The sequence below is a fragment of the Tauraco erythrolophus genome, chromosome Z (genome assembly GCF_009769465.1).
Source record: "Tauraco erythrolophus isolate bTauEry1 chromosome Z, bTauEry1.pri, whole genome shotgun sequence".
Taxonomy (NCBI): Eukaryota; Metazoa; Chordata; class Aves; order Musophagiformes; family Musophagidae; genus Tauraco; species Tauraco erythrolophus.
Genome location: NC_141496.1, coordinates 82,403,381 through 82,428,889, shown reverse-complemented (window position 1 = coordinate 82,428,889; position 25,509 = coordinate 82,403,381). Strand labels below are relative to the sequence as shown.

General features: G+C 40.4%; 2 protein-coding genes across 3 annotated transcripts in view; both read right to left on the bottom strand.

Moving 5' to 3' along the window:
- SMC5 (structural maintenance of chromosomes 5) overlaps positions 1 to 16,717 on the bottom strand; it is a 56,589-nt gene extending 39,872 nt beyond the window's left edge. Inside the window, exons 1-7 of one of the 2 annotated variants that reach the window (XM_086628866.1) lie at positions 16,605 to 16,717; positions 14,876 to 15,017; positions 13,659 to 13,711; positions 11,268 to 11,430; positions 9,392 to 9,526; positions 8,125 to 8,265; positions 2,286 to 2,447 (exon numbers count right to left, since the gene is read on the bottom strand). In XM_086628866.1, the coding sequence (XP_086484992.1) occupies positions 2,286 to 2,447; positions 8,125 to 8,265; positions 9,392 to 9,526; positions 11,268 to 11,430; positions 13,659 to 13,711; positions 14,876 to 15,017; positions 16,605 to 16,618 (810 nt within the window). In that variant the 5' untranslated portion in view covers positions 16,619 to 16,717. The remainder of the gene's footprint in view (positions 1 to 2,285; positions 2,448 to 8,124; positions 8,266 to 9,391; positions 9,527 to 11,267; positions 11,431 to 13,658; positions 13,712 to 14,875; positions 15,018 to 16,604) is intronic. The other variant, XM_086628865.1, reaches the window with a different exon arrangement.
- A 5,430-nt stretch (positions 16,718 to 22,147) lies between these two features.
- The window catches only part of MAMDC2 (MAM domain containing 2), a 66,372-nt gene continuing 63,010 nt past the window's right edge, over positions 22,148 to 25,509 (bottom strand). The window contains exons 12-14 of the mRNA XM_086629611.1: positions 24,267 to 24,526; positions 22,580 to 22,664; positions 22,148 to 22,209 (exon numbers count right to left, since the gene is read on the bottom strand). Of these exons, the coding sequence (XP_086485737.1) occupies positions 22,148 to 22,209; positions 22,580 to 22,664; positions 24,267 to 24,526 (407 nt within the window). The remainder of the gene's footprint in view (positions 22,210 to 22,579; positions 22,665 to 24,266; positions 24,527 to 25,509) is intronic.

The following is a 25,509-nucleotide window of genomic DNA, read 5'->3' as shown; positions in this document are numbered from 1 at the left end:
ATCTCAGTACCCACAATAGAGCTACTGTCACAAAAGTTCAAAAAGTAACAATACATCTGTAATGTCTTGTTAACTTCCCTGATGTCATACAAATTATTCATGCCATAACCACATATATAGTAAATTCTTCTTAAGCCTTTTTCCATGATTTTGCACTCTAGGGGGGCCTCTTCAAGATGGAATATTAATCATTCAAATTAGACTTGGATATATCATTTACCATCAGAACAAAACTTGGGTTTGAAAATGTCTTATTATAATATTATATACAACATAGTATCAGCTATACATTACAATCAAAATGATGGGAAATAATCACTGGAAAGCAGTATTAGAATATCTCAGTAAGTCTTCTGTAAATTATTTATTTCAACTGTAGCATCATTCCTTCTTGCCATCCTTCTGGCTTCTGGAATAGTGTAGAACAAAATGCACCTAATCCATTCTCTGGGCCCAAATCAAACACCACTTCAGCATGCAGTTAACCTTGTGAATGTTTAGTGTGTGAAAACCTTACTTCACAAGTTTAGATTGAGCAGAAAAATATGTTGATTCAAGAGTAGAGTCGATCAGCTAGTACATTCCCTCAATTTTTCTTTCACAGTTCCGTAGCAGACAGCCTGTGCTGAGCATGCTCCCCGCAAGTTAAAAAAGTTAAAAAACTAAAATGCTCACTGTTTTGTCCTAGATTTCTCCTAACACCAGAGGATAACTTTTCTATGAATATAGCCCAATATTTCTAAGAACTGTAGTAGCAATGGTTCAGTAGAATTATTCCCTGTTTGAAAATATACGTAACGTTAATTAAAATGAAAGATAGGAGTAAAACTTAACAGGATAACACCAAGCAGTGAAAAAAAAGTTCAGCACTTCACAAGCATGAAGGCCCTTACTGCATTGTGAAAATTAATTTCAAGCTTCCAGCTGTTAACTTTTCTCTAAGGAAGTATACTTACTCTTAAACAGTAACAAAAACCCACAAAACAAACAAAAAACTCGAATGACACCCAAAAAAGCCCACTCCAATAAAACAGCGACATTTTTTAACATTTAGGTATTTTGAATCAAAGCATAATAAACTGCCGCAGTACTGTGGTGTACAAAATTCAAAGGACATATTTAGCAAACACTTTCTTAATAATAACAGCGTACTTGGTTAAGCAGTATTGCCTGGTACGGTTTACATCACAACAAAACCAGAAGTGGTGTGGACAACAATCTGTGGATTTTGCTTGTCTGGTCTCTCTGCTTTGGTTTTGGTTTGTTTGTTTGTGTTGGTTTTTTTTGTTTGCAAGGGAGCATGTTTGTCTTTTTAGGAAAGTACATGGACAGTGTAATATTTCACAGTGCACTAAATGCCACTGAAATTTCAGACAGATTCTACAAGATGCTTCATGACAGCAGCCCTCTACAGGTGTCGCACGTGTCTCCACACCAAGTCCTTTGAGTCTGATCAGTAATCCTCAAACAGAACTCACTGCAGCAAACATTCTCATGTTATTATTTAATTTTGATTATCCATTAAAAACTTGTGCAGTCTAAGCATACAATGACTTCTGCAGACTGAATAGTATCTGACAGTTAAAATCCTCCAGAGAATTACAATACTTTCCTGTTTGTCATACAGAAGTAGTAATTTTCCACATCCCTAGAGACAGCAGCTATTCAAAAAACAGTAAGCTGTAAGACATAGGTAGGTTTACCATTAAATTCTCTTATGCATAAGAGTATTCACAACTGAGGGAAGATTACTGTCTAATAAAAAAATTATACCCTGCTTACGGAATTAGGTTAAATATTACAAGAACGCTTTCAGGCCAGAAAAGTTGTAATTTAGCTTAAATTAACCACCCAGACTGGCTACATTTTAAGACGATAAACAGAGCATCCAGAAACCTAAACTACAGAACAGATGAAAACAGACAACTAATTCAATATAAGTATCTAACTTAGGGAAACTGTAAAATGATATCCTTGAAGATTTTGAAGATTCTGTGAAGAGAATTATAAAATTTGCATGCTCTTACAATACCAAGAGAGTGGACTTTCAGAGCTGCTACTGAAGGTTTACTAAGAAATGTATTCCTTGAGTTTTACTGCTTTTAATGGAACAGAGACATTGAGAAGGCAATGACAACCAAGGGCACGAGGACTTCAGAAAACTTTCTTTTGAAATGTCATTATGGCGCACCAGAAAGAAAGAGGTTACTGCTTTACACTTCACAAAGCTGAACACAGAACACTTGAAATATTACATGCGTTATCTGAGAACTTAAAATACCTACCTTGTCTCTGATTTCACTATCCAGACTCTTAAAACATTCTTCAGTTTCTTGGATTTTTTTTGTCACTGGGGACTGCATTTCTTTCAGATTCTTTAGCTCTTCCTTGGCTCGGTCTCGGCTTTGTTTCACTTCCTCATGCTGCTGACGCACACTTTCATATTCCTTGGAGGAGTTGAAAGTAAAATAAAGACTTTTGTCTTCTACTCCAGTATTTTATACTGCTCTAACATTGTATTTAATTATAGATGAGTTTTAGGAGAAAAATCTCATTCAGAAGCTAGTATTAGAGCAACTACTTAAGTAATCCTCTGTTATCAGTCACTATGACTAGGAGATGTAGGGATCATCCAGTCTCCAATGAACAAGCACACACATTTAATGATTCTTAAATAATATGCAATTCAAGTAGCAGAAGAAACGACCATTTTGTCTGCAGTTACCTTGCCTCTAAGTCCATCTGGGATCAGTGTGGGAAAAGTAATTCTTTAGTCCCTTCTGTCCATAGTTTGAGCACTACTTAGGCAGAAGTCCTCAAGCTAAGGAGCAAATAATCACAGAAAACTTCAGGAGAAAGAAAATGAAGGAGCTGGACAGAGATAATCAGAGCCAGTAACAGACATTACCCTGAAGTAAACCAAAGGAGAGAGACAGAGCGGAACAGAACTTCGTAAAACAAACAAAAACTCCACCACAAATACCAGAGAAGTCCCTATGTAGGGAGTTTAACTGGAGATGTATCCCCGAGAAGAAAGAGATAGTAAGCAGTGTGGTGACTAAGAACCTCCACTTTGAGAAGGCGGGAATTTTGGGGAGAAAGCAGTTTAGGCTGAAGGAGTCATTACTGGTGATTTTTTTGGTGTTATGCTCTCTGAAGAAAACAAACAAACAAACAAAAAGAACATGATGATCAATGATGGTTAAGGGTTCATAGGAAAAAAGATAGGATCAGAGGGAGGAAGAGTACATGCATGCAGGTAGAGGTGCAGAGGAAGGGAAAGCTGTTGGATTTGGCAGGCACTAAAGAAAATCCCTGGTTTAGAGCATATGCCTGGATTATTCCAAGCGTTGAAGCATTAAAAAAATAATAAATAAAGATAGCCTGTGAGCTCTATCTGTAACAGCTAGCTTTGCTTTATCTGCTACCACTTTTTCCTAGTTAGTTATTTAATAACTCTTCTTGTAAATACACACAACTAATGACAAAAAAGAATCAAGTCAGGCTATTAAATCGACATTTTTTCTTCACAGTATCTTTTTCATAAAGCCAAAAAGAATTTGAAGAAAGCTGCTGTAATTCCTTGGTGCGGAGTACAATCAGTAGCCACCATTACAAAGTCAGAGAGGTAGAGAAACTGTACTTCCACTTAGCTGACAGAATAAGCTTAAAATTTAGCTCTGCTCTGAATAAAGTATTACATTTCAAGGCTAAAGCAAATGCACACACATACAATTACACCTCATTTCTTCAGATACAAAGTACAGGCAAGGTTCCCTAGAAATTGTTATGACATGGTTTTTACAGAGAAATCCCTTTAACACTTTAAGAAGACCTGACTTTCACTAGACCTCCGTATTTCAGTAACCCTCAAGAAAATAACTTTGATGCTTGTAATTATGCACTTAGCTAAAGATCTGCAGAACTTCCAAAGGATTTCAGACCTCCAAAGAGATATTTGTGTCTAAACTGTTGTCCTGGTTTCAGCTGCGACAAGAGTTAGTTCTTTTTAGCAGCCAGAACAGCTCTGTGTTCTGGTTTTAGTCAGGGATCTGTTCTAAAAAGAACGCTGACAGCGCACTGGTGTTTATAGTTGGCACTGAGACCTCAAAGACTTTTCAGCTTCCCGTGTTCTTGCCAGTGTGCAGGTAATGCAGGGGGAGCATGGCTGGGACAAAGGGTCCACGACTCTCCTTATGATTTGAATTTGGACTTAGAATTGAGAGCTAAATTGACCAATGGAGTATTCCATATCATGCAGAGTCACGCCCAGTACATAGATGAGAGCTGACTGGGAAGAAGGGCTTTTGCTCTTCTGGGGCTCTGTGGTGGGTTAGGCTGCTCCGGCAACTATACCCGACACAGTCCCCTCTCACCCTCCCACACCTCAGGGATGAGGGAGAGAATCAAAGAGGAAAAAGAAAAGAGACCCGAGGGTCGAGATAAGAACAATTTACTACTACCACTACCAATATATGTATATACAGATATGTACAAGGATAAACATATGCAAACGAGTGATGTATGGTGTAATTGCTCACCACCCCTTGACCGAGGCCTGTCTCGTCCCGAAACTGCAATCCCGAAACAGATGGAACTCGATACCGCAATCCCGGACGAACGGGAGGCCCCGAGACAGAGAGCGAGAGAGAGAGGGAAAACACTCTGAGCACCCGAAAGTGAGAGTCCCGGAAGGGCAGAAAGCTCTTCTTTCCGGCTGACCCTGACTCTTATACTGGGCATGACGCTGCATGATATGGAATACTAATTGGCCAGTTTGGCCCTCAATCTTAAGTTCAGGTACAAATCGTAAGGAGAGTCGTGGACCCCTTGTCCCGGCTATACTCCCCTCTTATCCTGTTGTGCTCCTGCACACTGGCAAGAACCCGGCAGACTGAAAAGTCCTTGAGACCTCAGTGCCAACTATAAACATCAGTGCACTATCAGCGTTCTTCTCAGAGTGAGCCTCTGAGTAAAACCAAAACACGGAGCTCTTCTAGCTGCTAAAAAGAAGAGCTAATCCTGGTCCCAGCTAAAACCAGGACAGGCTCTCACTCTCGGACTCTGGAATGCTCTCTCTCACTCTCTTTCTAGGCCTCTCGCTCATCCAGGATTGCAGTGTTGGGACTCAGCAGACTCAGGATCAGTAGTCCAGGACAGGATGGGCCTTGGTCACTGGGTGGTGAGCAATTACACTGTGCATCACTTGTTTGTATATGTTATTATCATTACACATATGTATATTCATACATTATTACTAGTACTAAACTGTTCTTATCTCAATCCATGGGTCTCTTTCCCTTTTCCCCTTTAATTCTCTTCCCCATCCCCTGGGATGGGGGAGCGTGAGAGAGCCGCCATGTGGCATTTAGTTGCTGGCTGGCCTAAACCACAACAACTATGTAAACAAAGCTTTTCTCAATTGTGAATGGAAGAGGAGGTAGAGAATGGATGCAGCTTGGTCAAAACACATTTTCAGAACTACATGTTTTCTGGACATTTACAGCAGGAGGAAAAGCACCTCCTGCTGCTATACTACCTTAATACTTAACGTACTACATAAAGCTTAAGCTTGGAGGAGTAAGAAACCCCTTTTCTTTAAGGCCCTACAAAAGAAGGGCTATCTGTATCAAAAACACCGTAGCTCCTTAAATCTGTTCACTGATTGTAGATGACACAATCATTTGATGGAAGTCCTATTAAGGTACACACAAGACCACAGAACATCCTATAAATCCTTGAGTCCAAATATTTAACGTTGTACTCCTAAGGCCCATTTAATGTAATTTAAAGCAGACGCTCAAAAGCCTATTAAACACAGACATATATAAAAATGGTGTATAATTCTCCACATAGAGAAGCAGGTGGCACTGACCAAAAAAACCACCACCTGACTAGAGAAGCGTTCCTCAGGTGAAAAGCAAAGTTATTTTTAGTTCAGAAGAAAAATGTGGTTGTACAGTGTCCGAATAGTAAAACCAGTTCAGCACTAGACTTCCTCTTTTCCACTACAATCAAGAGACAATCTAGTGTCATATTTCAGTTGGCCTGTTTTCAAGCTGCCTGTCTTCTCCATTTCGTAACATACTGCAGTGTTTCTACATCTGCCTCCTGACTGATCTGGATGCTCACCTAGGTATTCTGTTTAGTTGCAGAGGCAATTCGAAGTTGCTAGGTATGTTTGGTCTACAAGTAGAAACCTAGCTTTTGGGGAGGGGGAAGATCCACAGAAGGATGAATAAACTCCTGTGCTACTCTCAACTTTGATGAATCCAATTATAAGACATCAAAAACATTTATTCTTAGCATTAAACAGTGCTAGGTCAAATGACAAAGAAATATGCCCTTGTAAGAGAATGCACTTCTTTTAGAAAGAGCTTGATATTTTGCGATATAGGAGAACATCAAGAAATCTATCAGCACGATTTGACAAACCACAAAATACCAACCATCCTGTACACTGAAGATCACGAAAGAACATGCAATTTTGTTGCAGCCTGTAGGTCAAATGTCTTCTACTTAGTACAACAATTATGTGGACAAGCCTTGATTTCAACTGTAGATTAACAGGCAAGTGACTTCTGACAAACAATCTGGCACACACTACTGACTCTGTACTACAAACTGGAACTTCACGCAGGTGCCAAAACACACTGTTGTTTCTATGGTTTCAGGGGTCAAAAAGTTAAATTTCTCCTGATTGCGTGCACCCACCAAAAGTATTTAACATACTCAGCAACGCAAACTGTCTGGAAGACAGCAGTGAATGAGTGAGGTGTGAAGAAGTCTGAATAAATTTGCTTAAGAAACACACAACCAAGAGCAATGCTCTCAAGCTTACGGAAGGCGATTTAACTGACAGCAGATAAGATTCTTAACTTAGTCTCCCCCTACTAGTTTCCAACCAGCCTTCAGAGTTCTGTATCTGCAAATATCTTACAGTAGAGAACAATCAGCATCAGTCTACATTAACTACACAAGACCTACATCTCTCCTAATAAAGTAACTCTCTCTTCTTGTTAACTAAGCCAGGCTAATGCATGTGTAGCAGGAAAAAACCCGCATCATTCAGCAAGTGCAGAAGGCCAATCCTAACGGCACTGTGTACAGCACACCTCCTTAGCCCATACCACCATCCATCCATTTCAACTGCTGCTCCTAGATCCCTCTGTGCTGTTAGCACGGAGGTTTGAAGGCAGTGAAGGCACATCCCCTCAATCCAGTTGCTTTTCAAGATGCAAGGGACATAAAGTTCTTTGTATACCCATGGGAGGCATTTTTATCTGCAAAACTGCAACAAAATACCTTACAAAAGTTTTCTACATCCTCCACAAATATTACATGTAAGTTTTCCTAAGTTCTGTATCTGTATTTCATGAATTCTACAAAGCTTGCAAACAAGACGAACAACACACTGCTTGCAATCTTAAACTGTTTATAGTCATTTAATCTGACTGACCATTGAACACTCAACTAAACTACAATCATCAAAGCGCTGTTCACGAAGACTTATTTTGCTTTGTATAAATGACCTTGACTACAATTCTAGGCCCTTTAAAATTTGTTTACAATTTCCATCTCTCCAAATGCCAATATTTTTGGAATTGACAACCTACATTCACCATGACTTATGTCATGTACACCCAAGCTCAATTAATAAATTAAAATTAGAAAAGGGGGAAGGCAATCTGTGAAAAAACCAAACCAAACCAAAAAATCCCAAATACATTCTGAACAAAAAAAAAAAAAAAAAAGAAAAAGCTACAGCTGGAAGAAGCAAGTGGAACTGGCTAGATACAGCTTAAATTAAGCCAGATGTGTCTGGAAGGACTAAAAGGAGTACTGCTCTTAGCCCATATCATTGGCTTTCCTAATTGGGCAGTAATTATGTAAGTTACTTCTTGAGCAAATTCTTCAATCCAGCTACGTATGCAAGCAAACCGCTGATCAAAGTTAGCCAAGAACAGTATTTCAAGACCCCTGGCCTGTTAGCACCAAGCAATTGTAATGATGTTCAAGTTACTCTGGTCAAATCTCGTTGAAAGAAACTTTCGGCATATTTCTAATATTGCAGTATTAGAACAAATGAGTTAAGTAAAAAAAATTTTGAAAATAAAAACTTACCACCCAAGGCTTCTTCCTCTCAAGCATCTCAATTAAATCTAGATGGCGCTTCCGCTCATGATATCTCTCAACATCTTGTCTGTATCGTTCAACCATCTGCCTCATTTTCTCCAAAGAGTTACTCTTCTCTCTGCACAAATTCTGCAAGAATATACATTTTAATGTTTTACAGTATCCACTTTGTGAAAACACACTTCAGGAATAGTCCACATCTTACCTGTACATTAAGGCATAAATTTAACACTAGAGAGGACATTTTAGTCCAGCAATAATTAGAGGGGAACAACGCAACTAGGAATAGTTGTCCACCTTTCTCAAGTACATTTATCACATACTTTCCACGGAAACAAATCTAATTTAAACAGAAATCTCTTAATCTGAAGAAAAAAATATTTTTTTTCCATTTTCTCAGGAAGTTATTCCCTACAGCTCAAGCCTCTATTAATCTAGATATTTTTAAATCACCACAACTGGTTTTGATAAATGTAAGTAGCAAAAATGTTTGTTTCAGATCTTGTAGAGATTTGTCACAGAAACATTATGGTTGGTATGTGAATGTAGTACGTATGAAAGGAAACGCATGCACGTGCACAAGCACACGAAGAAAGAGTAGAATCAAGGATTAAAAGAAAAGCCTGTATGGCTAACAACAGACACTGCTCCCAGGACACCATTTCCAGCAGTAACAGCAAGGAACATGTTATTTCTGCAAAGATCACTACGCCTGCACTCTGGTAAAACCACAGTTCAAGTTACTGTCAGGGAAAGACCAGGTACCCTAAAATCGGGATGGCAACAAGGTTGCAGCTTATTGCACACACTCTCTTTTCCTCTTTGTCTCTTAATATTCCAAACCAGGAAAAACAAGTAGCAGGCAACAATCTCATCCATAATTTATGGAACTTGAAGTCAGCAAGATTAAAGCAAAGGACCACTCTGTAACAGCTGATGACTTCTAAAAGGCATAAGAGATCTCTCCAGAAAAGTTGCTGCCAGTCAAGAATCCCAGAGAAGTGAGAAGTACTTGACAACAGGCATCACTTGTCCTGTGTCCAGATGACTTGCACACGTGTCTTCATGCTTACAAGCATGTGAGTGTCAGAGTAAACGAATGATGAGAGAAGATGAGCACGACTTGGTAAAACAAACTTACCAGAGACTTTATAAATAAATACCACCTTCTAATTCCGTAACATCTCATGTTAAATTTTATTATGCTAATTTCCCTGCAGTCACTGCTCTCTGTCTCTATAAAGCGCATTCTTACCTCCAGTTCTCTTTCCTTTTCTCTAAAGTTTTTCAGTTCACAGTGAAATTGGTACATTTCTGGAGGACCAATGGATTTTTCGGTGGCTTCAAGCAACTCAATCTTACTCAGTCTTGCAAATTCTCCAACTTTCTCCTACAAAATAAAAAAAACAATTACAAAATCCAGTATTAGTGACACCAGTGCAATACATGAATACTGGATTTAAGCACCACAACTTACTTCTCACAAACATCACCTGACTTACAGTTCTATGCCAGACAGCTCTGGCATAGTTAGTTAAGCATAGGATGACCAACTCACAGACTAACAACCAAACCCTCCTGAACACTTGTAAGATCTCATACACGGTTTTCTTGGAGCTGTTCGGGAATAACTCAAGCTCAAACCTTAGCTCTTCTTGGCTGTTTGGCAGCTTTTGAGGGTAGCTGTTGAGGACATGGGTTGGTTCATTCTTTTTGAATTTGCAATCATTCTTCTGAACAAGACAATACAGACAATTAAAGGTTTTATTCTACTGTACTCTTAACACTGGGTCTCCAGCTGCTGAGGCTATGCCTTCCCAGTATAAATGCTATCATTAACTCAACCGTTAAGAAATGTAGAAGTTAATACTAAAGCTGGCAGCAAATGGTATAAGGAAGCATTGCTGCTGTCGAAGGCAGAGGAACAGCTCAAAACCAAGACTGGAATGAAAGGCGTGCTTGTCTTACTACAGCAGCAGAGAGCAACTAAACTAAAAAATTTTCAACACAGTAATAATATTCACTAAAGTGATATTTATGAACTAAAGAAAAAAGCTGCTTTAAATACAGAAGTTATGTTGGCAGAGCATGCAGAAAGTTCTGCTCTACACAAAAACTGTGAATATGTAAATGAAGAAACAAAAAAAAAAGAATATTTGTTTCTGTAATATTAACTTTCTAAATTTTAATGTTTTTCAGCACATCTTCTTGAACGTGCTTCTCCTTGAATAGAAAAATAAACCCATGACTGGCTAGGCTCTGGTAAGGTTTCCTTTTACTGCCATCCCTGATGAACCACATGAACTGGGAAGGTCTTAGGAAGGAACTCGCCATAACTTTTTTTTAAGGTGCGATTGTGAGGCAACTTAGTTACCTGCACCGAAATCCTGACACGCCTGAGCATGGACTCAGATATGGAAACTGCCTGTAGTGTTCTTTAATCTTCTCTCTCCTGTAGTAGCTATTTTCCATCAGGATGATTCTACTGTTACGTAATCTGATCCTAAATATCTTTAAGTCCTATGCTTTGCTCAAGAAATTGTTGAACCACAGATGTTACCAAAAAGGCTCTGTAGCAGTCTCTGTTGCAACTGTAGTCCTTCCTTCAGAAGGACTGCTTTCTGTCTTTTTGAGAAAGAAATCTTCTTATTCACTTACCACGTACAGGATACAATCCTCAGGAACTGACTGGATATAACCAGAGAAATGTGCATGCAGGGACTAACTGGGAAAGTCAGGGATCCAGAGCTACAGGAACCGCAAAGGTAAAGGTATAGAGACAGTGCTAGATCTCAAGACCTTATAAAAATCTCCCTATGGATTTATTGTTTAAGAAAATCTCTAGAGCAGCACAGACAGGGCTACTCAAACACCAACATGGGGAATGCCAGTAGCTTTCCTTTCAGTGTCAGCTAACAGCAGGTACAAAACTGTCCACTTGGTGAGCCTCAAGAGTCACACAGTTCCTCCTTTCTTTCACCATCACACCAGTATGGCTACCTCATCCCTCTCATTCTTTGTGCTGCTGTCCCACGGAACTGCTGAAGTTCCACAAAAGCTAAGGAGAGACAAAACCCTCTCAAAACACAGCACTCCATTTGCACCCATTGTCTTTCAAAATTCATTCATACCTGAGGAAGAAACTGGCACAAATTGTCCACCTGGATGTTTAATGCTGCAATCTGCTCTTCTACTGTTTTCAGGGTTGCTGGCTTACTGTTGATAAACCATGTTGATGTGTTGTTCACCACATGAATCTCACGTGTGATAATGATATTGTCAGGTGTCTTGGACCTGATTAATAAAAAGAAGTGTGAGAACACGAATACACAAAGGTTACCAACTGTCAAAGTATGTTAGACTTATGGTATTAAAACTTTAAGATATCTAAACATTTATATTAAATTAACTGGATAGTAGCAGCAGATGCACATTTTATGCTTCGGAAAACATCCAGTGATGAATTAATCTCACACAGAAGACATGAAGAATATTTGCAAATCTTAACTCAGAGGAAGTTATCTGTATAAATTACATACTCGTGCTGAACGTATGAAACATTTACAAGTTGTTTCAGATGTGAATAAAAGTGTATTTTTTTAATAAGACATTTAGTAAATTGGTATGCAGGAGGTACACACTAATGCTATGCCTTTAAAGTGAAAAATATTAGTGTACAGAGCTACAGCAATAAACTGTGTACACACATTCCACTTGGGAATAAAATTAGTATCATACGGTATGAAAAATACTAATTTGTTTTCATTTTCTGCTTTTAAAGAACAGCAAAGATGCACCAGTTGTCCACTTAGTTCTCTAGCTCAACACTTATCTTCAAAATTTTCATCTGGTTAAGATGCATCAATAACAAACGAGCAATGAGACACTCAAACTCTTGAAATTTTGGTCACCATTCTGATTTAGAAATTGCCTAGTGCCTGTTCAGTCAGCACATTGTTTAAGGTGGAAGATAAGGGCTCAGCACAGTTTGGAGGCCGTGTACCTTAGGAGACTTAAGAACGCAAGTCAAAGCAGAAATGAGTAATTCAACAGCTTCCAGTGTTTGGAATAAGTGCCATAGGGATATGAGCCTACTTCAAGATTGTATGATTATTTCCTCACAAGTATCTACTATTTTATTTTGAAATACTAGACTTCCTTCAAAAGACCTGCAATGCCATGCTCCTTACTTTTATCAAATTAAGGACTTTTTACTACTGTAACTCTTGGTTTTAGTTACAATCCAAGGGTCAAATGCAACCAAGACACTGTTCGCTTAGAGAACTCAAATTTTAAAATTTCTGTCAAAAAGCAATCTTCTGCATCATTGCTCTCTCACCATGGATGTTGCAGTGAAATATTTTCCGCCAATTGGACAAAGGACTGAATTACAACCACAACAGTAGCAAAAATGCTAAGTCTTCACATACTGCAAGTCGCTCTTCAGACTCAACAGCAGGGTGCATCTATGCTGAAACAACCACACTGTCTACCAGAAAGACATCCTACCTCCTGATCCATTGCTTGGCCAGTCTCCAAAGAATGTCTTACTCGATTACTCCCACAAGAACAAAAGCCGATAGGATTTTTTCAGAGACCTGTTTCAGTGTATCTTTTTTCCTTAACACAATTTTCTTTTTACACAATCTGATCAGGGTGGTCAGTTGTTATACAAACTAACTCGGGCTCTGAATCAATTGATTAGTTCTACGTTCTATTTAGTTCAAGCATACAGATCAGGTTAAGCCTTATCAAAACCGCCAGTGCTATTGCAGCTTCATGTTAAGATCTCCACAAAAAAAGCATCCATTTAGGAACTTCATGGGGATAGTCTCTCCTCAGTCGTCAAAAAAAACCCCAACAAACCTACTTACAGGAATTATGTAATACTGCCCTGTAACCACAAGTTACTGATGGAATTTTACAAAGCAAGTCCAAATGACTTCCAGTTGCTCTGTTTGGCAAAAGCTTACCTAGAAGACTGCATTAGTGGGAATTAATCAGATCTACTTTTTTTTTTCCCCTTCTGTTTCATTATGTGAAGTTTTCAGTAAGAATGTAGAGGAGCCCCTCACACCAGTAGTATCAGTATAAGAAAGTGAAGGCAGAACATTTGGTTTTAAAATGTAGACTATCTTTATTTTTCTCCTTTTCTTCTTTAAAAATAATTTCCAATCACTATATCATGATGGTAGTACTGACTGTATCTGAATGATCAGAACCTCAAATGTAATCGAAAGCTAAACACACCACATGCATCAATCTTTATCTATATATTCTTTGTGCAAAGTAAAATGCTTTTGAAAGCAAAATCAAGATCCGTCATCACTGGTTATTTCTTGTGTGGTAATTATTTAACCTTAAAATTTTGAAGTCTGGGTGAAAAAAAAAACCCACACAACCAATGACCAGCTTAAAGACAGACCTCTGTACACCAGATTTTTTTTCACAACTTTGTGAATGACTGTGTGGGAAAACAATCTAATTAAAAATGCAGAAGGAAATACAATTTTACTACTTACAGTTCAATTTCTACTACACCTTTCAAGCATCCCTGCTTTACAAAGAGACCAACCTACAAAATTAATTACAGAAGTTATTATTGCAAAATAACGGTGTATGATAAAATGTAATCTATTACAAAAATAGACACTTGTATAATAGATATGCTGTAATGGAATTTTATTGAAAATTTACAATTAAAACCAAAATTTATTTTGGCTGTGTACTAACGAAAGGAAGACACTATTATCTTCCTCATTAACCAGCAGCATTAGAACTTCCTCCACAGGTTACCAATTTCTCATCAATTTCAATCTCCAAAACTGTACAAATTATAATCAGCAGATCCAGAGAGGAAGAAGTTCTCATGAATTCGGTGAACAAGAGCAACACAAATGAAAGATGTTACCAAATATCCGCACTATTAGAACTGTGAATTCTAATAGTATAAAAATACATAAGCATGAAAAGCCAATAAAAATTCCAACACACAGTGCTGCCATGCAGTCAATTTCCATATTCACATTTGCTCAAGACAGAGCTGCAACCAGAGAACATGTACAATCATTTAGATACCCAGAGTCAGTGCTCCAAAGATCTACTGAAAAATATTCCATCCAACCAGGATAACCAAAAAAGCAAGAACAAAACTTAAAATTTGACAATACAAACTTCCTACGATAACATCAACACATGATCTCTCAGGAGCCAAAACCATAAATAATAGTAGAACAACACAAACCAATCCAACTTCCATTAAATCAAAGATCAGTGGCTCTATGCTCTTACATAAATTCTCAGACACATTAAGGATATGTTATGTCTACAGGTTATATATAGTTTTATATATTTGGAAATTTAAGCTGGACTTTTTTTTTTTTATTTCTCCTTTAGTTAGTATTTCCAATCAAATATTATTTATACATTAGGTGGCATTTTCCTACCCCACTGTGGCAGCTTAGACATCTTAAAATACAACTGCTAGTCTATTCAGGTTCCAGTATATTCAGGTGTTTCCACGTCATAATTCAGCCAAGACAACAAAGTAGTTAAGTAAGACAAAACCCCTTTGGTAAAAGCCCTTGTCTCTGAATCAGGTTATTCTACCACTTGGACACTTTATTTTTTATAAAAATAAAGCAAATCAAGGAACACAGTCCTTTTCCTCCTCCTCTGCTGGACAGGGTTCTTAACAAAATTCAGATTAAATGTGAAAATTACAGAAGTTCATAGTTACCTTATCAGCTCGCCCTATGAAAGAAGGTTTCCCAGCCAGTCCCAGGCAGATGGCACAAACAATGCTTGACTTTCCCGTTCCATTAGCACCTACAATCATGTTCAGATTGGGTCCTGGACGTACTTCACAGGTGTCGTAGGTTCTAGAAAGTACAATGATTTTTGAACCTTATAAACACTATGTCACCTCCAAAAAAAAAATTACTTGCTTAAAAACACTTCATGATTTTACTGATAAACAATCTTACCAAATCTAAACTCAATCCTCAAATACTATTTTGCAAGAATGTCTCAGAGTGAAAACTGGGTACTCATAACAACTTTCTTCAAAACAAATTATTATAAAGAATGAAATCCAGCCACATAATGACAATTTCTATCAACTTTACCACGACATCATATTATTTTACATATAAAAAAAACCCAGCAATCCACAGAAAGAAAACTGAGGGAATTCAGCTGAGTCTGCTACATTTAACTTTATCTGTCTGCTGCACCACACTCACAGAAGGAGATTTCACTTGTCTGACCCGTACAACATACTTGGCTCTTAAGCTCTGCAAGAAGCCTGTAGAACTCTGTTTTGATACATCATTCAGTAGCTTTCTCGAGTTACAAGAACCTAAAACATGAGCCTGTTACCAGTGATTTTTTTTTTTTTAATTACATGAGATATCTTTCATCCAACATGCCTACTGCAATAGCCACTGCAGGAAGAGATGAAGGCCTGGAATTTGCAAACACAAGAAAAAGCATTAATTCTGGTATGATCATTAACATCCCAAATTTGTTATAACAAACTCCACCACCTGATGTTCTGTTCCTGCACTGTATCGAACACAGAGAGAAGATCTGAGACACCAACACCGAAAAACATCAAAAAGCAGTTAATGATGAGACAATAACAAAATCCACGTACTCTTGAAAAGGAAGGTAGTTGAACCCTTAATGCTGAGGCTCAAGCTACCGTACGTGAAGCTTTATTTGACATCTGTAGCGTGACCATAAACTACACCACTCAGAACTGTTTTCAAGGCTGACACGGAGCTACCAGAACACCAGCCACAAGAAAACGGCCTGACAACGTGTAGCAGTAATTGCTTCAAACGGAACGTTATTCCCAACACTCGAGCGCTGAAGAAAACACGTGCCCAAGACAACACCCCCGACACTTGGTGCTAACGGTTCTGCCGGGCTGTCTCTGCAGCCCTGTGAACACCTTCTGCACTCTCCCCTCCTCCACTGCTCGACAGTCACCTAACTGGGAGACAAGAAGCACGCGGAGGCTGACACGGACAACAGGAGCCACCGCCTCAGAGGAAGCAGGGCCGGCACGACCCCGGGGGAACGCGCCCCTACGGAAGCGACGCGGCGCTGAGAACCCGCACAGCGGGTTCCCTCCCCGCTCCGAGCACGGCAGCGCCTTCCAGAGGAAAAAAAAGTTTCACGCGCTCCCTCATGCGGTACCCCAGCCCGCCCGTTAACCGAGGGTCCCTCCTCGCTCCGCGGCGGCGGACGGCGCCGCGGGCGCGCCCCCGCCTCACCTGCTCGGGGTCTGGCCCTCCCGGCTTCACCGCCAGCCCCTCGGCCCCGCACCCGCTCGAAAGCGGGGCGGGAAGCGGGGGGAAGCCGAGGCCGCCCAGGCTGGCCACTGCTAGCGCCCGCCAGCTCCCCGCGGCCAACGGCGGCCGCCGCCACTGGGGAGGAGAAAGCGCCCATGGCTCACTCACAGAAAGTTCTCCATGAAGATTCTGACGATGGAGCCCTCGATGAAGCAGGGGCGCACCTCAGCGCTCCTCACGGCCCGCTGCCGGCCGCCGGTCCCGCGCTGACAGGAATCCAGGCTCCATTTCCCCGCCAGCGCCATCTTCCCCACTCAGCCCACCCAAACCGCGCCCTCAAGGACGCGCCCCGCGCCTCCATCTCATTGGCCAGCAGCAAACGCTGGGCAGGTGACGAGCGCGCTCATTGGCGGACGGGGCGGGACTAAACGGTGGAGAGCCTTTTCATTGGCTTGCCGCGCGTCGCGCTGGTGCCTATTGGAGGACAGCGGGGCTGAAAGGGTGCCTGGGAGGGAGGCTATAGAGTCGCTTTGGGTTTCAGACAATGCGGCAGCCGCACGGAGGTGAGGCGGGGCCGGGGTCGGTCCCGTCCCGTCCGGCGGGATGAATCCCTTCCCGGCTGGCGCGCCGCACCTCCCAGCGGGTGCTGCGGGGGCAGGACGGCGCCTCCCGGCCGTCGTGCCCTGCGGTCAGGCGGCGCGGGGCGGGAGGGTCGGGCGCTGCGCGGAGGCAACGTGCCGGCGGCTGCGGCTCGCCGGCGGCGGTGGCCCCTCCCGCGCTCACCGCTCAGGAGAGGGGCAGCCCGCAGCGGGGCCCGCCTTCAGCGTGCTTCTCGCAGGCTGCTGCCCGGCGCGGGATGGGCGGGAGCCGCCGCCGGCCTTTTCCCGGGAAATGGAGGTAGCGGCTTTCCCACCAGGTGGCATCACAGCCGAGGAGTTGGGCGGCCGCCGAGCCAGAGCTGGGCACCTCCTGGGTATTCCCCTTCCTTCACGGGGACAGGCCTGCGTTCCGGGCGGGCGAGCTCTGGTTTTCATGTTCCAGCGCCTGTCTCTGTCTGTTTACTTTTTCTTAACGAAATAACAGGGAAAACATTTTTTACGCGTATTACCTCAGAGATCAGGAAGTCTATAGGAAGGATAGATGTCTTTTAGAAAAATTGTCCTAGAGGAATGCGTGTGTGTGAGATTTTTGGCAGCAGGGCAGCCACCAGCATCTCTGAGACCCCTGCAGACACTGTACCTTTCCCACCTGCTTTATTTTTCCTCTCAGAGCAAAGGTTCCTGCTGGAGCACAAGGCCTCATAACTAGCTGAAGGAACCAGGAGGCTGATTAAGACTGCTGAAAGACAGGTAAGAAACTGCTTGTGCATAAGAGGAACTAGGTAAAGGAATCAACACACAACTGGAGTGATAGCAAGTTACAAGGAGAACAATGTTTTTCCAGTATGAACCAGATACTTGGGATGCAAGTACTTGCAACGCCACCTGTACCTACGCAACTGTATCTGCAATACCCTGCAAAGACCAAGACTGCCACGGTGTCTTTGTTCTTTGCCAGAACAGTATCTTTGGGTATGGATGTAGCAGAATTGGGACCAATGAGGAAAAAGTAATTTAAGGCAGGTTGCTTCTGTAAGAGGAATTTACGTAGCTAAAGGGAGGTACAAGGGCAGTGAAAAGGTGGTTGCAAATACAGGGAAAAGAAACGGGGGAAGAAAAACTAAGATCAGTTAAAGAATGAAGGGGACTTCTGCTCCAACAGTATGAGTGCAGATGACCACAGATAGTAGTGAAGTTGACCTGCATGTCCAAGCCCACCAGGACATCAGACAGCCACTTTGGATAACTCACTGGACTCTTCACCAGGTCCATATCCAGAAGACTTCACGTAAAAATGCACCCTAGTACTATGTGTTACAGATGGGAAAGGATAATAAAACTGAAAGTATGTGAGTCGTAAGATTTGTGATAATAGCTTTGTAATAGCTGTGTAACAGAGTGCAAAATTGTATCACTGTAATTTAGTAAAACTGGTGTGTCTATTAGTTAATTAGAATATTAGTTGATTTATTAGTTGGTAATGTTTTGGTTAATCAATACAGATTTTAGTCTTCTAAATCAGGTATGTCTCAGGCTTGCAGACCAAAGGGGTAGAGTTGGACTCATTAAGTATCAGTGAGCTCCAGCCAAGAGAGAAGGTGTTAGACTAAGGAACAATTTCAACATATTCCCACTAGAGACTGCAGAAGAGATCTATTTTTCCCAGAATTTTTTTAAGGAGCACTTTTCAGGGTCTGGTGAGTATGGATGCTGGTAAGAACTGGAAAAAGGAAACGGTGAAGACCACAAAGTACATAGTGCTTGGACCAAGAGGAGTTCTTGAAAGAAGAGACAGAGGATGTGAAAGCTAATATGGAACGTAAAAGCAGCAAGATGTAACACAGTATTTAGCAGTGAGCAAAGCAACATAGCGGAATATGCTGTTGGCTACAAAGAGAGACCAAAATGCTGATGTTCAGAAGGATAAGCAGAAAGGCGCAGGAGGTGGACAGCCGAACAACAGAAGAAAGATGGGAAGAAAACATATAGCCCAAAGTAATGTAAAGGAGTATTGAAAAGTTATTCATTCACACTAAGAAACTTGAAATCACAAACAGAAATGTTTTTCCAAAGGAAATGTTAAGTAAATTTGACATCTGACACCTAGAGGGTTTTTTTTGAGGTAGGACGAGACTGATGTTCTCTCTTTTTTAAAATGCGAGCGTTAGAACCTTTTGATTCAGTGTGTCATGTTGCAGGAAAAGTGTGGTGTCTTCAGCCTTTTACCTTGCACAGTGGTCCTGTCAGAGCAGTGGGTCTCTGGAATGTGGGCAGTCACACTTGTGAGCTGTGTTCAGATCCGGGTGGATAAAATGCCAGGTCTTTTAGTGCTCAGCTTGAGCCGTCTTAGTGAAGCTTCATGACTGTAAAGTGGCGTTTACGTTAGATTTATTTTGGTGTGACACGATAGCCAGCCAGAATACAGTTTCATTTCATTTTATTCTAGTGTAAAGCTAGAATAATGATATTTTATGTTGTTATTCTGGTTTTCCATTGGTGTAACTGAGATCTGAATTTGGCCGCCTTTTTGGACATGAATAAGGTTAATGATGAAACGTCAACTAATGGAAAATATTTAAAGAATAAAAAGAGTATTAAACAAAAGGGCAATAAAAGGGCTTTTCCTCTGATCTGAGGACAAGTTTGGTTCCGCTCCAGCACAAAGCTACATTTAGAGCAATCACATACAAGTCTGTTAGTGTTCAGGGTGTTACGGCTGCTTTTGAAGGTTTCTTTTTCATTTCCATTTTACAGACTGTGCCACAACTGGGATCAAAGCAAGCACTCGCAGGTTCTCGAGTAGCTTTTGAAGACATTTTCTGATAGTAAAAGGCCTAGTATGGCAAGTCTCGGAACTGTTCTTTGCCCTGCTGTGGTCCCTGTACAGCTACTGCAGCAGTAAGAAAGGAAAAATAGTAAATAAAGATGGATCCAGGGCAGAAATTAGTTGCACTGGGAGTTTCCTGTTTGGACAGAGCTGATGGAATGTTTTTTGTCTCACCATAAAACTGAAATTCGCCAGTGAAGAAATTTCGATGCTTATCCTTAATTTCCAGATATTTTGTAGGTGTTCTTTCACTAGCCTGTGAATTTCCTATTCCATGAACTGATAATCAGCAGGCACTAAAGTAATTTAAAGCCACCTTTCAAATTCTCCCTCTGTTCTTTAATTCCTGCAGCAGAAATGTGTGGAAATGTGCTGTTGTTCCCTACTGAAGGAAGAACTTAGTGGTTTTTTTTTTTCAGTCAGGACAGTTTTTCGCACCCTGTAGATAAATACTACCCTCAGTGATGCCGACAAAATCATCATGCAACTGAGGCCCCTAGAGAATGCTCAGTGGAGAGCAGAATGAAGTGCTTTGCATATGTTCTTATTCATATCAGCCTGAATCTGATTACTTTGATGGAGTGAAGCAGAGTTGCATAAATTGTTAGAGATAGGAATCCAATAGTTATACTTTGTGCTTCATTTTATTTACAGAAAAGCCCCATCAGAAGTATGGAGAACCACCAAGCCTGATGATTTTAATCACTTCGTTCTCACTTGTTTTCTGCTTAGATAATTTGAGCTGAACGTTGATACTGAAGCATAAGGTTTACAGAACAACTGTAAAACTGTATTGACTCTTAGGAAACAGTCCATTGTTTCTGGTTGCTTTCATTTTCCAAATAATAGCAAGAATGATGCGTTCATAACCAGCTGCCAGCAGGGTCTGTAGATAGCTAGGATTGGCAGTTGACGGTTCCTCTTGGCTTTTCCTCAGTCGCTAGGAAATAATAAACTGCTTCAATCTGTGTGATCAAATAAACACATTGGTACTGAATGTGTTTAACTGAACAACCTCTTCAATGGTTTGTGTTACCAAAATGAAAACTTAACTAAAGATGCAAGGGGCTAGATTGTCCCAGGTGCTGTTGATCCTTACAGGCCGTTAGGAAAAATGTATTCTTTGTTCTGAAAGGAGCAAAGGCTATTGCTGCTTTTCAAGGCTCACATCTTGCAGCAACAGCTTGAATGTGGTGGCTGTAAGAATAATTTCTGTGGCTTAATACAGGAACTTCCTGCAGCAGATCAGATTGCTTTCTATCAGCTGTCTTGGGTGACATGACCCATACATTTCATTCTTTTTGTGTTCAAAATAGTGAATTCAGGCTATTACATTGAGTTCAGTTGTTTCTCGTTAACTGTAAAGCCTAGAGCAGAGCAGTGAGATGATTTTCAAAGTTACATTTTATTAGGAAGTTATAATAATTTCAAAACAAAATCTTACACACAAACACATAAAGTTGTAAAAATTAACAAGTTATGTGAATTCAGTTTCCTATTAATATAGATGTAAGGCATCTGTGGTTGGGTAAAGTTTAAGTACATTCTCTATGAGTGTACAAACTGATGTATAAAAAAAAAACAAAACAAGACTTGTACGCCAAAAAACATATGGCTTCAAAGGGTTTCATTTCATATAGTTCAAAATGTCAGCAGCTTATACTGAAATATAGTGGAACACTAAAAGTGAGTTTGTTATTGGCAAGGACGACAAGTATGTTTGTTATAGTAAAAGAATAAAAACCAACAAAAAATTGCCAGCAGAGTGTTAAGAGTTTCCCAGAGAGATTTGTCATCATGAATAATTGCACTTAACCTGTTGGCTATTACTAGTAGCTAATACTATTTTATTATTTCAAAATATTTATAATTTCCTTAACAAAAATCCATTCTGTACCCAACACAAAACATTCATTGAATGCAGATTTAAGATAACACAATATTGGATTTTAATGGTGCATTTCCTCTTTTTACCTATATATCAAAAAGGTTAAAAAATAAAAAATAAAAGCATTAAAATTAATGATCTGTGCAAAATGGAGAGCCTTTATATAATAACTGATACCTCATGCAAAAGAGAAAAAATAACCCCAACACTCTTAAGAAGCCCTGAGTCGATAATTTCATTGCAAAGGCGAGGAACAGGAGTGCTTTTAGTTCTTCCTATACATCGGTGCATATTCAAACCAGTCCAATATTTACTTAAAACATATCTTAAAATAGGCAGTTTGTGCAGTTTCTCACATACAAATCTTCTATGCACTTCACTCCTTTCAGCAGATTATTTAATACTCAATTTCGTTTAAGCTGTCAGGATAGCCCGATGAGAACTGAATTTCTTCCACTTCTAGAATACAGAGAAAGGGGAAATACTGTAATTATTTTTATCATACGTAAAAATGCATACGACAGAATGTAATTACCATGCTGAATTTTAACTGGGACTGCCATAAGGTTTTTAAAAAGCGTTACATCTTCTCTACTAGTCCAGATTCTGAGGACGGTCTCACATCTTACTAGAATACAAAAACTCTCCACTAACCCAGCAGCATGATCCTAAATTCAGACCCACTCCGTGGGGATTCAAGGGAAAAAGTATCACTGTCGTGGTTTAGGCACCCGTTTACATCAACCCATCACAATCACTCATCTAATTACAAAAAGCACTGTGAATTGCTCAGTGTCTCCTAAGAGAAACAAAGGATCTTTAAACTTACCTAAACAGGGTCCTGCCTGGAACAGAACATCATCAATAGCAGTGTCGCTTCTTATTGACACACCGCGGATCACCTCAAAAATAATCTGTAAAGGTAAGGCACAGCTTTTCATGAATTCGCAGGAGGAACTAAAAAAAATAATTCCCATGCAGTCTATTCAAGATCTAGTGTGTCCTGGAAGCCTGCTTCTTGGAAAGAACTTCTATGCTCCATCAGTGAACCAGTTGCCCTGGTCAGAGAATTTGAGTGTGTGCTATGTGAAAGGAAGCAAGTTTGTTCTCACATTTTGTTAATAAATCGCTGTGTGTTGTAGACCACTGATAAATTTTCTCTAGTGATGCGGCATTTCTGTCTTTTCAGCCCAAATGCGTTGCTGCGTGTTGCCCATATGCAAGCAAGACTTGACGGGAAAAAAAGCTTTACAATACTGTGTTGTGGTCTTATTGATGAAGCTAAACTTGCTTTTCAGTAAAAGGTTGTGGATTTTTTTTCCCTAATTAATTTCCAGGCTTTTAAGGCAAAGTGATTAAAAAAAACGTGCAACATCTTTGCTTAGTGATTGTCTTCATTTCAGCTGAGATAAAGTTAAATTTTCTTCCTAGTAGCTGATATAGTGCTGTGTTTTGGATTTAGGATGAGAATAAGGTTGATAACACACTCATGTTTTAGTTGTTGCTAAGTAATGCTTACACTAAGCAAAGGACTTTTCAGCTTCTCATACTGCTCTGCCAGTGAGAAGGCTGGGAGTGCACAAGGAGCTGGGAGGGAACACAGCCAGGACAGCTGACTCAGACTGGCCAAAGGGATATTCCATACCATCCGATGTCATGCTGAATAAAACGGGGGCAGCTGACCAAGGGGTGGTGGCCACTGCTCGGACTCTGGCTGGGCATCAGTCAGCAGGTGGTGAGCAACTGCATTGTGCTTCGCTTGTTTCATGTATTCTTTTATCATTTTTATTATTGATTTCCTTCCTTTTCTGTCCTATTAAACTGTCTTTATCTCAACCCACAAATATTACTTTTTTTTTTTTTTCCTCATTCTCTCCCTCAAATCCACTGCAGGGTGGGGAGTGAGCGAAGGGCTGCGTGGTGTTTAGCTGCCTGCCGGATTAAACCACAGCAGTGATCAGTAGAGTTTTGTGCCCAGTGCTGTTTCAGTCAATAGTAATTTCAGCTTCCTTTTGACAGAGGAACTGAAGCAGGCTTTGTCTCTGGCAATACTGAAACCAAAGGCAGAACCCTGGCTTTGCATCATCCCTTGCCTTTGGTCTTTGTCACCTCAGAAAGACCATCCTGCAAGAAGCAGCCATGTTACAACAGCTTCATGGTTATGTCAAATCTAGACAGGGCTTTAGATAGCTGAAGGAAAAGAAATTGCACAAGCCATCTAAATAAAAACTACCACTACTGACAAGAAATGGTGGGAAAACAGCATTTAAATACTTTTAAAAATGTTTAATGAATTAATGAACTATTTTTAGACTTGCAACCTGTTAATGTCTTTAATAATTCCCTACCTACGTTCATTTGTAAGAACTTAGACATTATTTCAGCTTCTTCAGGTGTCCATTCAATGCTATCTACATTTTAATTTTTTTTTTTCATACAACTGAAAACTTGGGATTCTAGCACATAGTTCAGTTCAGTATTCCATTTGGACTGCTTTTTGTTTGTTTTTTTCTTACCTGGTAGTTTCTGTCACTTTCATATTCTATCAATCCCCTTAGCCATGAGATGCTTTGTTCCCCTGTCCTTCTCCACAAAGGAATCTCTTCATCATCACCTTCCTTTTTTAGATAAACACTCAATAATCCAGTCCCAGCTCCATACATGTGATAAAAAAATGTCAAGCACTGTTTTCCAGAGGTGCCTCTTAGTGATCTTGAAACTAGGTAAGCTCTCTGTCCATAGACCATGTCGGATGCCTCAATATACATGTAATATCCTTAAAAAGATAATACAAGCAAATATTAGCAAAGTAGAATACATTTTCTCAGCATGTTCATTACGTTCAGCATGCTCATTATATAAAAAACTATGATTGAAACTATTTTTATAAAGCTTTTATGCCATAGACTTGTTATATTTGGGAACTGCATTTTTGATATTGTAATAATTATGTAGTGTAATAATGATAATATTTGTGAATGCTAATATAAGAACACTTAAAAACTTGTTTATATCTGATGAAATCCATAGCAACAGAAGGGAATACAAAGTAAGAAAAAATGAGAGCCGTTCTTCAACCAGGAATGCACTTTGACAGTGGTCGATTAACTGGAATTCAGAGACAGCTGCATGTACATCTGAGGGTACAGTTTAGGCAATGGTTGGAGCTGATGCTATTAACAAAGCAAATGAATTTAAATACCTCTTTTTAAATCACATATGACATCAATAATATTTTTCTTTCTGTGCTCTAGATGTGAAGACACAAGCGAGTAAAACGAGACTCTCTAGAAACCATGACTGAATGAAAGATTGTCATGAACTCTGATCTGTGGAAAAATTAGTCATTAATTGGTGGCAGACAAATTAATCCTTCCTCCCTCCCCATCCGTCATTCAGTTATTTCCAACTGGAGCACACTGAGGTGTGTGGGAAGGCCGAGGAGCATCCCCACGTCCCATCTGCTGCATATGGCAGCTGTTCCATGTCTTGAGGTGCACACTCCACCAGCAGGCAGTGAACTCGGATTTTGCAGGAGCTCTTCGTGCAGTCCCACTGCTCCCTTTTTGTGGTGCTGGAGAAAACAAGCTGCCCTTCTGCCACCACAAGTCCTGGCAGTGAGACTGTCCTCAGGGTGAGAGGGGATTCCTAAGGGTCAGTGAGGCAGGAGAAAAGCTGAGAGAGGCAAGAGCAGCCAGTGCATGCTCGGGGTGTCTCTCACAATACTCGGGAGTCCCATTATCTACACAAACCCATGCT